This window comes from Eretmochelys imbricata, chromosome 8 (genome assembly GCF_965152235.1).
Source record: "Eretmochelys imbricata isolate rEreImb1 chromosome 8, rEreImb1.hap1, whole genome shotgun sequence".
Lineage (NCBI taxonomy): Eukaryota > Metazoa > Chordata > Testudines > Cheloniidae > Eretmochelys > Eretmochelys imbricata.
In genome coordinates, this window is record NC_135579.1 from 100,806,515 (window position 1) to 100,825,106 (window position 18,592).

General features: G+C 49.5%; 1 protein-coding gene across 1 annotated transcript in view; it reads right to left on the minus strand.

Moving 5' to 3' along the window:
* The window catches only part of SLC5A9 (solute carrier family 5 member 9), a 39,326-nt gene extending 23,064 nt beyond the window's left edge, over positions 1-16,262 (minus strand). Inside the window, exons 1-8 of the mRNA XM_077823991.1 lie at positions 16,134-16,262; positions 14,614-14,685; positions 8,179-8,283; positions 5,721-5,885; positions 2,695-2,800; positions 1,563-1,643; positions 717-922; positions 86-221 (exon numbers count right to left, since the gene is read on the minus strand). Of these exons, the coding sequence (XP_077680117.1) occupies positions 86-221; positions 717-922; positions 1,563-1,643; positions 2,695-2,800; positions 5,721-5,885; positions 8,179-8,283; positions 14,614-14,685; positions 16,134-16,262 (1,000 nt within the window). The remainder of the gene's footprint in view (positions 1-85; positions 222-716; positions 923-1,562; positions 1,644-2,694; positions 2,801-5,720; positions 5,886-8,178; positions 8,284-14,613; positions 14,686-16,133) is intronic.
* Between the last annotated feature and the right edge of the window lie 2,330 nt (positions 16,263-18,592).

Genomic DNA, 18,592 nt, shown 5'->3' on the forward strand with positions numbered 1-18,592 from the left:
TGCTGAGCTCTGGCAGGTCTGCACTGACACAAGGACATTGTATTCACAACCCCGAACAGTCCAACTGTAAGGAACAGCAGCTTACCTGGGTAAAGAGCTCTGCTGATCATACCAGGCATGACAATGAAAAACATCGAGAGCATTTTCAAATAACCCGCCAGCACCGATCCACCCTTGGCATGGGAGAGGTTCTTGGCAGAGAGAGACCTTTGCACTATAACCTGCCGTCAGCATAAAAATGGAAAGTGTTAAAAGAAAACCCTGCAGAGAGAAAACAGAGTCATCATCTAATGCAGGATACTTTCATCTCAAAGGATCCCAAAGCACTGTGCAAGCCTATGGGAAAATTCTCCTCTCTGATCTGCACTGCAGATCTCTGTTGCATGGTTCGCTCTTGCTGACACCAGCGAGGGTCTGATTGCAGGAAATTTTCCCTTGTCCTTCACAGGCATCACTTCATGGTGATGATAGCTGCTCCCCACCATCAAAACAAGCCCCCCACCCGCAACACTCAGAAGCATTGAGCTGCACAAGCTTGAGTAGCGGAAAGAATGGGCAGAGGCGGTGGCCCCCCAAAGACAGACAGACGGACACACACATTCATCATTTTACTGACTCTGCGAACAGTGCAGCAGCCTGGAAAGGAAGATACTGGGATGAAAGGCGGAAGGGGAGAAGAGAGAGAGAGAGAGAGAGAGAAAAGAGACTTACTTTACCTGATCAGTGCACCAACACCAAGTAGCCAGCACAGAGAGGCCAAAGATAAGCCCAGGCCAAGGAATGTCCCCAGTGACAGGGTTCCTGAGCATGTGGAAGGCGTCAGCGCGTGGGAGGTGACAGGTGGTGTTTGGGACGATGACACTGGGTATCATGGTGCTGTATTTCTCTTTAAGTCCTTCAAACCAGCCGACTTTTTCAAACCCTGAGAAGGAAGCAGGCAGTGGTTTAGGTTTGATGCCCTGCTACAAGGTCTTTCATCCATCTTGTTCTCTCCCCTTCTTGCTTTTTTCCCCCTCCTCTCTTCCTTGCTGTCCTCTCACGTAGGTTTTCGTGGCCCAGTTGGCATGTGTGATGGGGGTAGCAGTACTGCACCCAGAAACGCTGGGATGCGAATGGGATCTGTGGAATTCTGCAGTGCATTCTGGGGGAGACAGCATCAGCACCGCGGAATTCCCTTAGCAGTGGCATCATTACCCGGACTGGCAAGAAAGTGCCCCTGGAAGCCAGAGTCGCTGATCAAAACCCTTTGGAAGAGCCTCGGAAGGAAAACATGAAACCACGGGAGGCAGCATTTGGGTTACTGTTTGGTAGGCAGGGCTTAGAGCAAAGTGCTTAGGGTCCGTTTTTGTTTCCAATGATTCCCTTGTAAATCCAGAGTAACTCCACTAGAGGAAAGCAGAAGAGATGGCTGAAACTCAAAGGAGTTAAGGGGCACCAGAGCAGAGTTTGACTCCGAGGATCTGATCCAGCAAGCTGCTCCGTCAACTCCCAAAGGGAGCAAAAGGCGTTCAACACCTTGTTTGACTCAGACTGTAGGTAACACAGTCCCTCGTTCCTCTTACCTATAAAGGCGAGAACCGAAGCCCCGAGTACCATGATCACAGTCTGCAGCACATCTGTGTACATCACAGCCGTTAAACCACCTGTAGGGAGAATGGCAAACAACAGAGTAAGAGAGAGCCAAAGGGTGAGGTAATATCCTTCCAACAGAATTTGGTCAGTTACAGATATTACCTCACCTATCACATCCTTCGACCAACATGGCTACAATCACAGAGTAAGCAGGTCACCATATTTATATAAATGGCCAACTCTTCTGTGTTACCTGTGGGGGAGCTCTCCCCCCTATGAGGACTGCTTCCTAGGTCTCAGTTCTGGCATTCTGAAAGGGGCAACCAGGAGAATCCTAGGTTGGTATTTATCTGGCCCCAATTATTGCACTGCCTGACCACCTCATAGTCACTAATGGATCTGAGTCCCACAACACCTCTGTGAAGCACAGGAACATCATCTCCAATTTACCGGAGGGGAACTGAGGCACATATTAAGTCCCTTGCCCACAGTCACACCAGGAGTTGGTGGCTGAGCTGGGAAGCCAGGTCTCCAGAGGCACAGTCTGGTGCCCTACCCACTAGACCATCATCAAAGGACCAGCAAATGATGCAAACACCTGGGCTAGGGTCGGGATAGGAGTTTTCAGCCTTCTATGGGGACCAAGGAGCCTTCTGTAACCTCAGAAGCACCCTGCAGAAATTATCTGTTCCTAGAGCTCTTCAAAGACTGACTTCCAACTTGGGGAGGCAGGAAGAGCAGGAGAAGTCTTTGCTTCTTGGAGCCAAATGTTCAAAGGCTCATGCAATGGCTGAGCCATGCAAAATTAATAATTGTTATTATTATATGCTTGTTTCACATGCTGCTGTTCAGGGACTGCCTCCCCTCCCTCTCTTTGTGCAGTCCTGCCCTGGAGAGGCATAACTGAGCCCTAGCATTGCCCTGTTGATCTGCACGTAAGGTTTTTCACCTTAAGTCCATTACTAGGGAGCCTGATCCAAAGCTCAAAGTCAATGGAATTCTGTCCATTAACTCCAATGGCCTTTGGATTGGGCCCAGAATGCACAGAAGTAAAATGCATGGGGGAAGCGAGTCTTCACTAGACTCCAGATCAGTGTGCTGCTTTTAAGGCAGTATCATTACCAGCTATAGTGTAGACAGCTGTCACGGCTAGCAAGATCACGGTGGACAGGTAAAGGTTCCAGCCCAGGGAGACTTGGATGAACAGCGCTCCAGAGAAAATATCTGTCTGGAATAAGAGCAAGGAGAATTTGAGTCTCTAGTGGGTTGCATTTATCAGCACTTCCCTGACATAATCGCCAGCCCACCGGAAGGCTCAAAACCCATTAGATGGGCAACCAGAAGAGAGGATGCTTTGAAAGTGAGGGAGGGGGAGACAGAGGGGAAAAGGACAGACACAAGAGGATCAAGAAGGTGCACTGGGCTGTGGAGAGCATTGGGCCTGATTCAGTATTGCACTGTGGCTCCGTGTGCCAGGCCTGAGACAAGCAAAAACCCTCCCCTTCAGGTTAATACCCCTAGTGTGGGGGGCCTTCTGGGGTGAGATCAGGTTGGCCTGTCCCTCAGCAGCTCTATATCCATGCAGTGGCTTTCAGAAACCATTACAGCACAACTTAGAGCAGCCTGCGAGGGTTGTAAGTGGTTGGCACTTCATTCAGACAGGGTCAGAACTCCCTGCGCTTTAAGTGGGAAACGGCTTCTGGCACTGGAAGGGGCAACTAAATGAATGCACTGACAAAAGCATGAGTCACTGGGAAACAAGGGAGGGTCCCAAGCACTGTGGGTGTCGTGAATAGTTAGTCTGAGCTCACTTTTCTAGTAGGTGGGGTCATCGGCATCTGTTAAAACAGAACATCTTGGTATCACCCTGGGCTTGGGAGACTACATGATCTAATGGTCAGAGTGATGGACTATCAGCTGGACAGACCATGTGTGAGTAGCCAGTGTCTTGTGCTTCAACCTATCTATCTCAAAATGGACCCTAGTCAGCTCCTCACTGGTGTAGATCAGGGCTTCAATAACATTAGGCCTATTTATGCAGGCTGGAGATCTGAATTAGAGCTGCAGAAGCTACTTGGGTTTTACTTTGTGGAGGGGGATAGTAAATGAGGCCAGATTGAAAAAAAGCAGCATTAAAATTGAGATGCATCCATTGTAAATACAGAAGGTGGCACATAACAAGTGGGGAGGTTTTGTTCTGTATTAATCAACTCAAAAGAAATCTGTAAACCTGGGATGTGGAAAGATGCAGGCACTGTCCATGGGAAAGCGAGACATAATGGAATGGTAAAGAGAGTGTTCCTCTCTGTCCCCAAATCATCTCCCTAAAATCCAACTTCCATTAGACCGCCTGATCTTTACAGCCCTCAGATACACAAAGTGGTGAGGCGGCTGGCGGGGTGTGTGAAGAGCCTCCTGTACATAATGGAGTATGAGCTTTGTCTTCCCAGCAGGAAATATAAAGAGAACTGCATCCACACACTTTGACCCCATCTCTCACTCAGCTCTCCACTCTTCCTGGCAAGCAGGAGGATTATGAAACTGAGCAGCAAAGTTATTAACCTACTTTCCAGCAGGAAGTGCGGCATGAAAAATCCCCCTCATAACCAAACCTCCTGCTGTCGAACCAGCCACTAAATACGCACTCTGAAAACAAAAGGTGTTACCTTAGAGAAAACACCTCTGAGACCAATAAGCTGAACCAGACACGCCTGTCAGACACGTATGAATTAGCCTTAGAAGAGAGGTCTCTGAGAATAAGCAGTGAATACTAAGCACACACCACTGAACCAAAATGCATTGGAAAATACTGCTTCCCCCAAAGCCACCTTGTAGCTGTGATGAGCCTTGGGTAGCTGTAGGCTCCCTCCCTCCCAGTATCTGGTACCCTGCTGTGCAGAGGAGCCTGCAGGTGACCAGGCTGTGGTTAACCTCCGATGGGGAGGTGAATGTGAGCTCCATGTGCCAGAGTCCTTAGGGCAGGACCTTGGAGCGAGGCCTTTGATGCCACAGAACCAGAGCCCTAGAGACTGAAGCTCTGTATTTGCCTATGGAATAGGCATGACACAGGCAGCCGCAGTGCAAGCTTACCCAGACTGCCCCACCAGTCTGGTCCACCCCTGGCCTTTAGGGACCACTTCTAGGGTGAAAACGTAGCCCTGTGTCCATGGCCCATTCATTCCTACTTCTCTCAGCCCAGTCTGCTAACCAAATAGCTCCTACTCTGCTGATGGCACCTACGACATACTGTACGGAGGCCAGCAACTCCTCTCACAGAAGCTGACCAGAAGTCATCAGCCCAGAAGGGCATTTGGGCCCAGATTCTCAAAGGTATTTAGGCTCCAAACTTCCACTGGCAGAAGGATCTGTGAGGATCCGGGCCTTAGTCACTACAGATGTGGGCTGGAAGTAAACTTAGAGATATTGGCTTTGAGACAAAAGACTGTAGTTCCCGTTACCAGTCCCTTGAACTGGCTAGTCCCCTGGGTAATGAATATCTCCTGTGCCTAAGACTTCGCACTCTAATCCTCCCTCCGGGTGCACAGGTAACTCCCGTTAATGCACTGAGCAGAGAATATACTCCTTTCTTTGCAGCATGCAAATGATCAGAAGCTGATATTCCTTCATGTGCCATAAAATGCTACTGGCTTGTAACTAATAACGCTTTAAGAACGCTGTGCTTCTTTGCCTTAAGGTGGAATACATTTCCCATTCATCTTACAGATTGAAATAATAGAAGCAATTCGTGAAGATGGAGGGACTAGAGATAACACTAGCTGTTTCCTTAAAATACAATTCTTAAATCTAGAAATTTCAGTAAAGAAAATAATCATAGAAATACTATTACTCTAAGATTATTTTGCAAAGAATTTAATCAACACAAGATGCAATGGATCAGCTCCGCAGACGGTGTACATTACTTTGGTGTACATGGAAGTCAGTTTGGAGCTAAGCCAATTTATACCAGCTGAGGATCTTGTCTGATCTATGGGAAGGAGTATGGGGGAAGCAAGAGGGCATTTATGGTGCATAATGTGTTCCTTAATTATTTGTAACATTACTGTAAGGTTCACAGAGTGATTACTCTGCCTCTGTCTATGAAGCCAGCTTGCTGGAGACACAATGTTGCTTTCCAATGGGATACATACTGATATCTTGGTGAATATATAGAGAATGAGGGACAGTACGGACATGTAGACTTGAATCCTCTGTCCTCCAAATCTCTTCTTCAGGTACTCGGGCATTGTGACAACTCCTGCAGCAATGTAAACAGGCACAAAAATCCAGCCGAGGGCCAGCAGCGCCCAGGTAGCCTGGCAATGGGGAGGAAGGAAAAAAAAGGGCCATAATTAAACACATGTGACAGACTCTCCACAATGGAAATTCTCTGTACATGCCATGACAGTATCAGACAGCATGAAAATATGGTATCTCTAAGGGAGAGTATTGCTCTGCCATACAGACAGGAAAATCCAGGGACTTGGGGGTTACAAGGTGGTAGATGGGTGAATGAGAACAGGATAAACATGGCTGTCAGTACAGTGACAAGCCTTTGGAGATCTCTTGTCTCTCTCTTTTTTATAGGATGTCAGATCCTGTTCCACTTCCTTGCCTCCTTGGTAAGATTTCCACTTCATTGCACTAGGTCTGTAAAAGGAGATGTAGTATTTGGTGACCTTTGGTACCAGCAGCATTACCACTTATGCCAAGGATCTAAGGCCCGGGAAGTTAGGAGCCTAAATACTTTTGAGGATCTGGGTCTAACTGACCTTCAGGCTCCCGGCTTCAGAGAAGCCTTTGAGCATCTCTTGATTTTTGCAGGACGGTATGACTTGGTTAGCAGATGAGGATGCTGAATGAACAGAATCTCTCTGAGCAGCAGAAAGAGAAGCAACAGAAAGACTCTGATGGACTTTTGGACAACTTTCTGTGTGATTGAACTGGATTTGCGCCCGCACATGGTAAAACCAGTGGCAATGCAGATCCAGCATGACATGGATTATTTGGTTTGGATGAAGTGTCTTTTGGGAGTCTTTTGGGAGTCTTTTGGGAGAATAAAGTCTTCTCTCTCCCATCACACTCTGCTGCTCCAAAATCCAGCCCAGGCCAAAATGGAGAAGTTACAATGAGTGGAGTCACGTTTGTTCTCCATGGTCATCAAAATATATCGATATGTCTGACGGTGCACTGGCCTGCACTTAGACGCCATGTTCTCCTGAAAGGGCTTGTTAGTGCAAATTGGAATTCGCAACGGGACCCAAATCCCAATTCCCGTAGGCGCCTTGAAAATACCAGTTGCAGTGAAAATATATACAAGAAAACTGATCTTGGGTGGATTCCTACTTGCCCCTTGGGGATAAATTGGCACCATTACCAGGCTCTGCTCAAGGGAGGCCTTGGAATGGAACAGCAGAAATTCCGAGTTATCAGATTGATGAGTACTGCAGGAAAGCTAGCACCAGACTCACTCCTAGCCAGTGCAGCTAGTAATTCCTCTTGAGTTGTACATGCTACACCTCGTATTCATGCTCTTAGAAGGGTCAGCGGCTAACCTCCAATTGATTTCAATAGGCCCCAATTCACACCCAGTTGTTGAACACAGAAACACACACTTTGGAACCTGAAATGTTATTACAGTGTTGCTAGCTCTTGTGGTTTTATGGTGTGTGTAGGGTTGTGTGGGTGTGTAGGGCTGCCAACAGTCCCTTATTACAGGGTTTCGCAACCTTTTTCTTTCTGAGGCCCCCCGCAACGTGCTATAAAAACTCCACAGCCCACCTGTGCCACAACTGGTTTTCTGCATATAAAAGCCAGTGTTATGGATTAGTAAGCAGGGCAATTGCCTGCGGCCCCACACCACAGGGGGCCACGTGAAACTAAGATGCTCAGGCTTTGAGGGGCCTCAGACTTCAGCGGGGGCCCAGACTTCAGCCCTGCATGGTGGGGCTTTCACTTTTTGCCCTGGGCCCCAGTGAGTCTAATATCAGCCCTGCTTGGTGGCCCACTAAAACCTGCTCGTGGCCTGGATGAGAATTACTGCCTTGTTACAAGGGATGTCCCTTATTTTTTCATCTCTGTACAACAAGATTGGGAGTTGCTGAGCACTGCAAAAAGCAGGAATAAATACCCCTGGCAAATGTAGGCAAGTACTGCTTATTATTAATTATAATAAAAAACAATAATATCAGGAGGAAGGGTGGGGAGGGGGTGCTAAGGACACAGTCCCTTATTTTGAAATACAATGTTGGCAACCCTACGTTTGCGAGATGTGTTGTTTTCCCTAAAGCCCCAGGTCCTGGAATCCTGTAGCTATGTGAGAATTTCAACTTTTATTTAGCCTTCATGGCTGCAAAGCACAGCCTAAAAACATAACTTGGGAGCTCCCTGAAGGTTCAGTAAGCAGCAGTTTAAAGAAAAAGAACCACAACATTTACATATTTTAAGTCTCTTGATTTTTAAGACAATCTCATGATTTTTAGGGGGCCTGATTCAGGAGTTGTGAGCACGGGAAAGCGGGGGGTGTGACAATACTGTTAATAACAGATTCATGGAACCCACACCCCGTCCCCTTGTAAACTGTAACTCCAGGGCAGCCTGGATTCTTACATTCCACTCAAAGCCCCCGACGGCGAGGCCCCCAGCTGCTCCTGTGCCTGCTAGGCCGATGAACAAGCCACTGCCCACGTTGCTTGACATCAGGGAGGCTCCAATCTGGAAGACACCGCACAGGCAGAGAATGCAGAGAGTCATTGCAAGTCGTTTCTAAGCAACATAAAGCACTTCCCTATGGCCCATCCTGCTGTCACGTTGGAGCTGCTGTCTGATGGATTTTTTTTTTAAAGGATACAGTGCTTTGACTTCTTAAAGTACTCTACCATATGTGAGTCTGCCCCCTGGTGCCGCCCCTCATCCAGTCAGTTTTCATTCAGTCACTGACTTCAGTGGGAGTTTTCCCTTCGACAGACACCACGGCGGAGTTGTCTTCGTGAATTCCAAGGAGCTCAGATACACCAGTGAGGGATACCACAGCAGTTACATAGGTAAATAGATGGATAAGGTCCGAGCACAGATTCAGGATGGGGCCCATTTGAAACAAGCTCTTGTTCCCTTTTAAGTTTATGTATTGTAAACATGTACATTATTGCGGACCCTCTTTATGGCTTATTCCAATCTATGGGTATTCCATGAAGTGCAAGGAATCTCCCCACACATTTATTGCTTTGCCCCCAGAGTATCGATGCAGGCTGCGGGACCCGCCCCAGACGCTGTTGCTCCCTTGGGATCCATCCCACTGGAGATCCCCTTCCTCTGCTGCAGCTGTTGCCCTATGTGCCACCCTGACAAAGTGGGTGAGATGGGAGTCGTGTTAACAGGGGTGCCCTCGGTTCACCTCTAAAGGGGGATCCCCAACCACAGCAGAGTCCCCAGGGAAGAATGAATGCAGCTCCAGGTGGTGGCATGTTTTCTGGACGAGGTCTGCAAGCTTGGGGTGAGGGAGGTGCATGTGTGAGAGCAATTTGCATCCTTAAACTCCACCTACACCTCCCTTGGTCTATTCAGTCCCCACCCACTGTGCAGGTCCCGCCTCCCAGACTAGCAGAGGGGCTAGTTGCAATGTCTGGGGAACGGGCTGGCACCATGGCAGTGTCTGAGATGCCCTACAGGGAGGGAAGGCCCCCTCCATGTGTGATCAGCGTTTGAGTTTAGCTGCTGGTTTGTAAAGCACTTTCAGCTTCAAAGTGTGACATAAATGCACCATGTGCAACGTAGCCTCATGTGATCACTCCTCATGCTTATGCCCAGGGCGTGACTCTGCTCCTCTTATTCGCGAGGTGCCCCATTGAAATGCAACCCAACGGGAGTGATGGATGCAGAACTGCCCACATTTGTGAGTGCCTTTCACGTTAGCAGGTGTTGGGCTGATACCACATCTGCAGGGCAGCGCCGCTCGACCTCCCTGGGCTGTCTTATTGGCTGCTGTCCGTGCGGCTCAGCAAGATAACCGGAGGGGCAGTTATAAAAATGTCCATTCAGCAGAGGTTATGCAGATCAAACACTCCCTTGCAGCTGGGGCCCTGGCTGGTGATAGCAGACACCGTGCCCCTGGGGCTCCCTTAAGTTCTGTTCCTTTCGTCACCCTTTGTTAGCAGAAAGGCTCATGTTTGACAAAGATCGATGAAACGCAGGAGGCTTGGATACGCGGGGTGAAAAGGGAGGGTCTTGCGGGCAGACCTTATTCAAATCTCCCTGCTCTCAGAATCTCACAAAGTCAGGGGGTGCAGGCATTTGGCACTTTCCTCTGGAAATACTGTGAGACCAACCCCCTTTCTCCCGGTGGGCCAAACTCTGATGTCCTTACAGGCCCAGAGCCCCCTGCCCTGGTCAGATCTACACAGGGGATTGTGAGGGAGGAAATCTTTGTGAGGATCCCCACACTGAAACCCCACCTCCCACAGCATTTCTCTTCCCCCCACCCTTATCCCCACCCAACAGTCTGTGAAGACCTGTCCCCAAACCTAGCATCTCTCTCGGGAGCAGGCCCTGAGCCTCTGCATTGGGCCTTGTGCCCCACCCCAGCTTCCTGGCCACATGGATCTATCAGAGCTGAAACAACAGAGTGTCCCCATTGTGCCCCAGAGGGAACCATGCTGAGATGACACAGTTTCAGCCTTAAACTCCAAGGGATTAGAGGGATGACATTATGTGTAACCTCCTCACGGGTCCCCTCCATCTCCACCCCGTCCCTGTATGGCCCCCAAACCCATGGAGACGCCATTGCAGGGTCTAGGATGGGGTTAGGGAGGAGACGGCAGCTGGGATGTGGCTGAAGGAAAGCAGAGGAGCCTCACCTACAGTGTGCCCTCCATCTATGGGGCAGCTGAGGATCATCTGGGCCTTAGTTTTTCCTCCGGAAAAAGCCAATGGACTTCTGACCAAGTAGGAATGGAGGTGAAATCCTGTCTACATGGAATTGAACGGCAAAACTCCCACTGATTTCAATGGGAACAATGTTGCCCCCTGAGTAGTTATCATGCCAGTATTCCCACTGGGGTAGCCAGGAAGTGAAGGCTTGCAAAAAGAAAAAAAGAAAAAAGGACTTTTGCATTTATAACCTGAGAGAATCCAGTACCTTTCTATAGGCAAATATTTACACTCCAAGCCCGGATCTTGCGTGGTTCAAGAAACACTTGCGTGGAAAGAATGTTGCATGGATCTTAAAGAATGTGTGACCCTGGGAAGGCTGCAACCCATGCATAAATGTGGGTTCAAACACATATAGATGGAAAACTGCAGCAGTCTGGAAAATGCTAACACCTCAGGTTAATTTAACACTGCCCCTAGCATGGTCCAGTGATCCCTTAACTAGATGAAAGCAGGATACGCTGCTCTTCCCATAGAATAAAGCACCCCTGGCTTTAAGTATCACTCTCCTTTGGGACAAAGACTTGCCACACCTCTACACAGGCCGAATTCATCCCAGGTGGCCACTGACATCAGTGGAGATACACCAGGGATAAATCTGGCCGTGCATTGCCAAAGCTTTGGCTTCCCTCCTGCGGAAAGTTTGCTTTCCAACCACACCTTGTCTGAACAGCAGATTCCTAATATGAGCTCTGAGCAAAGAGTAATAGAGTTTGACCTGCTCCTCACCTTCTGAGAAAGTTAAAATATTAATATTGCATGAAGCCGGAAGCCGTGGCCAGAACGAACACTGCCCTGCTTCTCCATATAGTAAACTGCCGATTAAAAGGCTGACTGGTGTAACGTGAAATTGTATCTTGGGTAAATATACTGATTCCCAAGGAACGTAAATACCTTCTCTAATCCACACATCCGACTGTATCGGACACCGATGTAAGAAACACAGAAGATGTAGAGCAGTGAGACAGTGGCCCTGTTATTTATTCTGGTAGTGCGTGTGTCCAACTCACAGGAAGACACAGATGCTCCAAGAAAAATAATCCTGAAGCCCTGGAAATGGTTGTCTGCGGTTCCACGGCCCATCACGAGACCATGGGGAGGGTGCCCATTTGACCCTTGTCGCCACTGTATTTACCCTACGGCTTATCCCGGGGTGGACAAACTTTTTGGCCCGAGGGCCACATCTGGGAATAGAAATTGTATGGCAGGCCATGAATGCTCACGAAATTGGGGTTGGGGTGCAGGAGGGGGTGAGGGCTGTGGTTGGGGGTGCGGGCTCTGGGGTGGGACCAGAACTGAGGAGTTCAGGGTACAGGAGGGGGCTCCAGGCTGGGGCAGGGGGTTGGGGTGCGGGGGGATGAGGGCTCTGGCTGCAGGCTCTGGGGTGGGGCTGGGGATGAGGGGTTTGGGGTGCAGGAGGGTGCTCTGGGCTGGGACTGAGGAATTCAGGGCACAGGAGGGGGATCAGGGCTGGGGCAGGGTTTGGGGCACGGCAGGGAGCTAGGGGTGCAGGCTCCAGGCGGCGCTTTTCTCCAGCAGCTCCCAGAAACAGTGGCATGTCCCCCCGCCAGCTCCTATGCAGAGGCACAGCCAGGCAGCTCTGTGCACTGCCCCATCTGCAGACACCGCCCCTGCAGCTCCCATTGGCCATAGTTCCTGGCCAATGGGAGCTGTGGGGGTGGTGCTTGGGGTGGGGGCAGCGTGCGGAGCCCCCTTGCTGTCCCTACACGTAGGAGCCGGAGGGGGCACATGCCGTTGCTTCCGGGAGCTGCGGCATGCGCGTGCGGAGTGGCCCCCGACCCTACTCCCAGCTGGAGTGGGGCAAGCTCCAGACACTGCTCCCCAGCAGGAACTCAAGGGCCAGATTAAATCAGATGGAGGGCGGGATGGGGCCAGTGGGCTGTAGTTTGCCCACCCCTTGTTTATCCTCAAACCCCACTCCAGCTCCCATTAAAGTCAATGGAGAAAAACTTCAGTGGGAGAGGGATCATGCCCTCTGTTACACTAATGTAAAATCATGAGTAACATCATCAAACTCAATGGAGATACATGGGGCGGGGGTTGGAATCAGTGATAGAGGAAAGGCAGGTTCTGTGGGTCTGACTGCCTTCACTGAGAGTGGTTTTTACACAGAGAGGACTGCAGGCTTCACTGGAGTTACTCCTGGTTTACATTGGTGGAAGAGAACAAAAGCTATAGGCCAAAATCTTCAAATCTGGCTTCCTACCATCAGGCTCCTAAGGCCATGCTTAGACAGCTAAATAAATGAGACTTGACCTTCAGGGTAGCTGAAGCTCGCACCTCAGTCAATGGGAACTTCAGGGCCCCTAAGCCTCTGAAAGGCCACATTGATTTAAGTGCCTGAATCTGGATTCAGGAGCCTCACTTTGGGTTGTTTGCCATTTTTCTTCCACCTTCAGGCTGTTGGCTATGGGATGGAAATACTGTAAACAAATATGGGCTCTGTCAGATCAGGAGGGGAGATTAGTTCCAAAGTTGGGGGGTCATTAGGTGGCAATGCGGTTTGGCCAACCCTTTTGGTTAAACTGGAGGGGCTATTGGCACCTCAGCTGATCTCAGCTGCTGTGATATCACATGAGAGGCCTGCCCTGGAGACCATCTCTCATGACCAAACCCTTTAGGGTGTTATTGCTCAAAGCTGAAACCCTGAAGTTGCCAGAATGTTGCCACCCAAACTGGAATTTAGCTGGGACGCTGGGGTTAACCTCCCAACTCCTGCAGAGAGTGCCGGGATGCTTCAGTTGTCAAAAGTGGTCAGAGGACAGCACCTTCAGCAGCAGAGCAGACCTCCTGCCATGTTGCATCATATGTTTCCTCAGGTGTCAGTATTAAAACAGTCACACCTGGACTCAAGTGGGGCTCAGCGCCTCTGAGAATCAAGCCCAAAGTATCTCAGGTTGGGCCTGGAAAACAGAAGCAGGCAAACTCAGAGGCTGCTTTTGATCTAAGCAACTTGCCAGATAGTGAATCAGTAGGAGATCCAAGGCTGGAACCCAGCCCTCCTAGCACCCACTCATGTGTTCTAACCACTTGGCCATATTAGCTCCTGGAGTGAGCCGAGCCACCAGACACAATGAGAAATAAGAACAGTAAGGATCCTGGGAAAAGCCAGTTTCCTTTCAATATCTTTTAAACCTTCCACGCTCTAGTCACAAAAACACCCCCTACGCTTTTCCCTAAACGTCACCTGGGAGAAATTGGAGCACAGAGCACATGAAAGCAATGACAGTTGTTATATATACGTACGCCTCTCCAAGAGAAGAGGTTGAAAACATAGCCTAGAGGATTTATGGGCACTGTGTACACAGAGAAAGAAGTTTTTGGTTGAAAACTGTATTCTGATACCAGCGACTCACTAGAGAGAGATATGGCTGTATATTTTGCAATTGGAGGAAAAGATTATTTATTCCTGTGACACCTTTATTCTTTTAAAACTTTTAAATAACTTTGAGGTGTACCTTTCGTTCCCACAAAAGCATGCCCTTTTAGAGCTTTGTTCCTTTCTCGTGAATCATTTTGGAGATTTGTATTTTTGTGGTTTGGAGCCGAGTTTTAGTCCTCGCACAGTCAATAGCGTAGACTTTCCCCCACCCGGGGAGGGTAGAGGCAAAGGGCTCTGCTATACTATTGTTTTCTTTGTAGTTTCTACATGATTTTTACAGCATCATGCAGACCTGAGTCATTTAATGCTCCCATGGCTGTTCTGCAGCTGTATGTGAAGTGAGTTGGGAACAGGGGGAGGATCTAAATCCAGCTCCTCATGGGCAGCTGGGGCTGCATCACAGAAGCCACATCACCAGGTATCCCCTTGCCTCTGACCTGAGCAAAAAAGCTAAGAATTGAAAAGACCAGAGAGACTGAACTGTCTGTTTTCTCCAAGTAGGGGTCTCTGTAGCTCAGGGCTTAGGCTCCTGGGCAGAGCTGTGGGGGGAGGGTACTTTGTGGTTGGGGGTCCCTGTAGCTCAGGGCTGAGACTCCTGGGCAGAGCTGTGTGGGGTGGGTACCGCCTTGCTGTGCCTGTCCCCAGACCTTTCTATCAGGTACCTGGATTCGCTTGAAACCCAATTTTTAAGTAACAAGTGGAAGCGTCAGACTCACAGGCAACCATGTCATGGACCGTCCAGCCAGGAAATACCCTCCAACTGTCCCCCGGCTTGCCCGTATGGATGACTGAAAAACAGAACAAACATTAAGTGCTTCCCCCCCACGGGTTCCCGTCCATCACACTGGCCCCGCTCTCCAGTCGTCCTGCCAGCAACATGCTGGGAGTCATCCCAGGTCTGCCCTCCCAGCAACTGCTAGAATTAACTACCTCTCCGTGTCCAGGCCATCCAGTGCTTTGGCTTCTGGAGGATTCAATAAACCATTTGGCAGACGCTCAAGGTGCAGTTAAAACAGGGGAATAATGCACAGTGCTCCAGTACCGTCCAGCGGGATGAAACCTCCGGCTGTAGCCCATCCATTCCTGGGACGTCGGAGAGATCACCTTGTCGGAGACCCCAGACTGCGTACTACATAGTTCACATGGGATTGCACTGGGGCACTGAAGAGTTGCCCCATTCTAGGGGGAACTCTGAGTGGAACTGAGCCTTAGGAAGACCAATCCTTCCCGAGCTTCCCAGGAAACGTACAGCTTGTCCCCTGCATGTTCCCAGCCAACGCTTCTGGCCAGTGAGAAGGGGAATGCTTCCTGTTAGCTCATTATTAACACTAGCCTGAGCTAACAAGCCTCATTGGTTTCTGAGCTGGAGGCCTGCTTGTTACTTTGCAAGTCGGAAAGCCCCTTGGTTTGTCAGGACATTGTACCCAGAAGTTACCAACCAGCAGTGAGTTGTTGCTCCGCTCTGATTTGTGCGGCAACCTCATCTGCATCTTGGTACCCAGGATATGGAGCAGCATTGCCACTCGGAGGAGTCAAAAGGTTTGGTCCATGCTTGCAGCAGATGCATGGGGAACCTGAGACTGGGGTGTGAAGGCCTACGTTTTCCATTTTCCTTCTCCCCATTCCTATGTATGCTGGCTGCCGGCTTGGATAGAAGCTACCCTCTGACTGGGTGATGGGGCTTCTGAATCCATTTAACAATCTCCCAGTGAGTGCGCATGTGAGGAGTACAAAAAGACTTCCCCAGCCAGGCCGCTAGGTCACTCTTCCAAGTAGGCTGGGTCAAAGAAAATAGGGATCAAATAATCATCTTTCCAAATTTTCCAATGCCTGATTCAGTCCTTTTCTCTTCATTCCCCCTCTTACGCCAGGCAAGTCTCCCAGCTCGTCATTCTGCAGCCATTCCATGGGGAGCCTCACCCCTTCTCCCCAGTCCATTATGGGATACTTTGCAATTCTGGTGGCACTAACCTTCCCTCAATGCCGTTCAGGGGATTGCAGGGAATGGAATCAGAGCTGCCTGGGAGTGTAGGGGAAAATGTTCCTACTCTCAACGCCCTAGCATACCAGTCAAGTCCTGCTACTATCTGGCCCTACATAAGTGCTATGTACATATAAAACAGCAGGCTGATTATAAGCAGATATCTTTGCACACACACGAGGCCCATAGCTGATTACACACACTGCTTGTCTTCTGTCCCCTAATGGAAGCAAATCATTGAGCTCCCGGACTCACCCATATCCCAACGGCAAGGACGAAGACAAAATAAATGATGACAACAATGATGTCCACAACCTCGAAGGTAAGGTTCCTCTGTCCAGGCTGGCCAGGTGGCTCTGTGGTGGCTGGGGTGGGCTGGCTCATGGCTGCAAATGAACTGCTGATTGTCTCTCTCTCACACTGGACTTTGATGTGTGTTTTCCTTCATTATTCTCCTTTAATAATTAACAGGGTTGGGAGAGTGTCAGTGGGGGAGATCGAGAAACACAGGGTGGCAGATAACACTGTTGGCACACGGGCAATTGGTGGATCCCTGCCTGCAGCATACATCGGCATCCTGTACTGAGCCGGTCATCTCAGTCCTGCCTTGTAATATGCCAAGCTAAGGATGGGCAAACCCTCACAGGGTCTGGAAGGTGGCTCAGATAAGCGAGTTCAGGGAATCAGGATTAAAGGGACTTGAAAGACCTTGAATTAACGAATAAATGGACTTAGGATGTCACGTTTATTTTGATGGGTACCAAACAGGAATCACTCCGAGAATATGGGCTGGGGAAATATAATTGAACCTACAACATGCTGGGACTAGATCTTCCCACAACATACTTAGACTGGGGTAGGGGCCAACTTTCTGCACTCTGAGGTTCCATCACAATACAAAGAATAAATTGTACAGGGCCTGTTCTGGCTTGGGTTGCCAATTGTCTAATCACACAAAACCAAACACGCTGCAGTTGTTTGCAGGGGTGCGGGCTCTGGGAGGGAGTTTGGGGCAGGAGGGGGCTCTGGGCTGGGGCAGGGGGTTGGGGTGCAGGTGGGGGTGCGGGGTACAGGCTCTGGGAGGGAGGTTGGGTGTGGGAGGGGGCTCAGGGCTGGGGCAGGAGGGGTCGGGGTGTGGGCTGTGGCAGGGAGCTGCTTACTTCGGGAGGCGCCCGGTTGACGGTGCTGCAGGGCTAAGGCAGGCTCCCTGACAGGCACTGCCCCCGCAGCTCCCATTGGCCACAGTTCACAGCCAATGGGAGCTGCGGAGTCAGTGCTGGGGCAGTGCGCAGAGACCCCCTGCCTCCCCAGGGGCCGCAGGGATGTGCAGGCTGCTTCTGGGAGCAGCGCAGAGCCAGGGCAGGCAGGGAGCCTGTCTTAGCCCTGCTGCACTGCCGGACTTTTAGTGGCCTAAAAATCTCATGGATTAGCTTCAGTAGCCTCCGGGAAATAGGACCTGATTCTGGGAGGTTGGCAACCGGGAGGGTTGGCAACCTTAGTTCCGACTGCTGTTGAAGTGACATCGTCAACACTCATGATTCTATCCCCAGCTGCTGGAGTCCCGAGATTAAGTGAGAACAGCAGCAGTTATTATAAAAAGAGGACATTTCCCGCCATCGTGGCTGCAGAGAAAAGCTTGAAAACATGACCCAAGGGTGATTTATAGGCTCAAAAATTAGAAGGAGAATAAAAAGAACCCAAGAGTTATTATTTTTTTTAAATTCATGATTTTAAAGACAAGCTTATTTGTTGGGGGAAGGGGGGCTGAAGTGATTTTGGAATGCTTGTGGTTGGCCTTTCCATTCTACAGGAGTTGGATCAGGCTCAGGGTCCCGAAAGCTGCAGAGTGCATATTTAAAACAGCCACACCGGCTCTGGGACCCAAATTTAGCTTTTTTTTTTTTTCTTTTTTTCAAGATAAACTCCATCAACTTCTTTTTTCAAATAACTGGCAGGTGAAATAAAAATGTACCCCTGCGTGCCGCTGGCACGTATTCATACATGGCACAATGCCACCTGGTGCACGAAGAGAACAGAGAGTTGAATTGAACGAGAGTCCAGGACCTGTTATTTAGATAAGCAAATTTTCTTTCAAGCCCTTCATAAGCAAAGAGTCTTGTTGGCAAATCACCCAAGTTAATGAGACACAAACCTGAGGGCCTAGCCACCTGCAGTCATTAAAGATCCCCGGGCACTGTTCTCCACAGCAGGGCCATACATCCTGCCTTAAACGGCCGTGTGCTGGTTTTATGTGCTGCAGAAAACTGCAGCATTCCATGCCAGAACCAGCTGCATTTCAGCAGCGGGAAAAGTATTATTAGGACAATTTATTATTAAAGTGATTTCTGTGCAGTTTGCAAGGTGCTTCCTGATCTCTCAGGAGGAAAATTGCTATATGTATAAATATAAGCTCTTAATTATTATTGTATTTTCCTACCTGACATCAAATCAAACCGCACACGGCGACCCTGGACCACTCGATATGAGCTTCTAAATTCCATTCCCATCAACAGGAATTAAATGCAGATAGCGAGGAGTAACATTTGTATTACCCTGTCTTGGGAGCCTGTCACATACATATTTGGCACTGACGGAGTTAACTCGCCTGACTTGCATGAGCATCAAGTACAGTCACCAGCAAAGAGCTGGGGAATGAACCTGGGAAAGCAGCTGTCTCTGGGCGTTACTAGGGGGAGCAGGCATAGATCACTCTG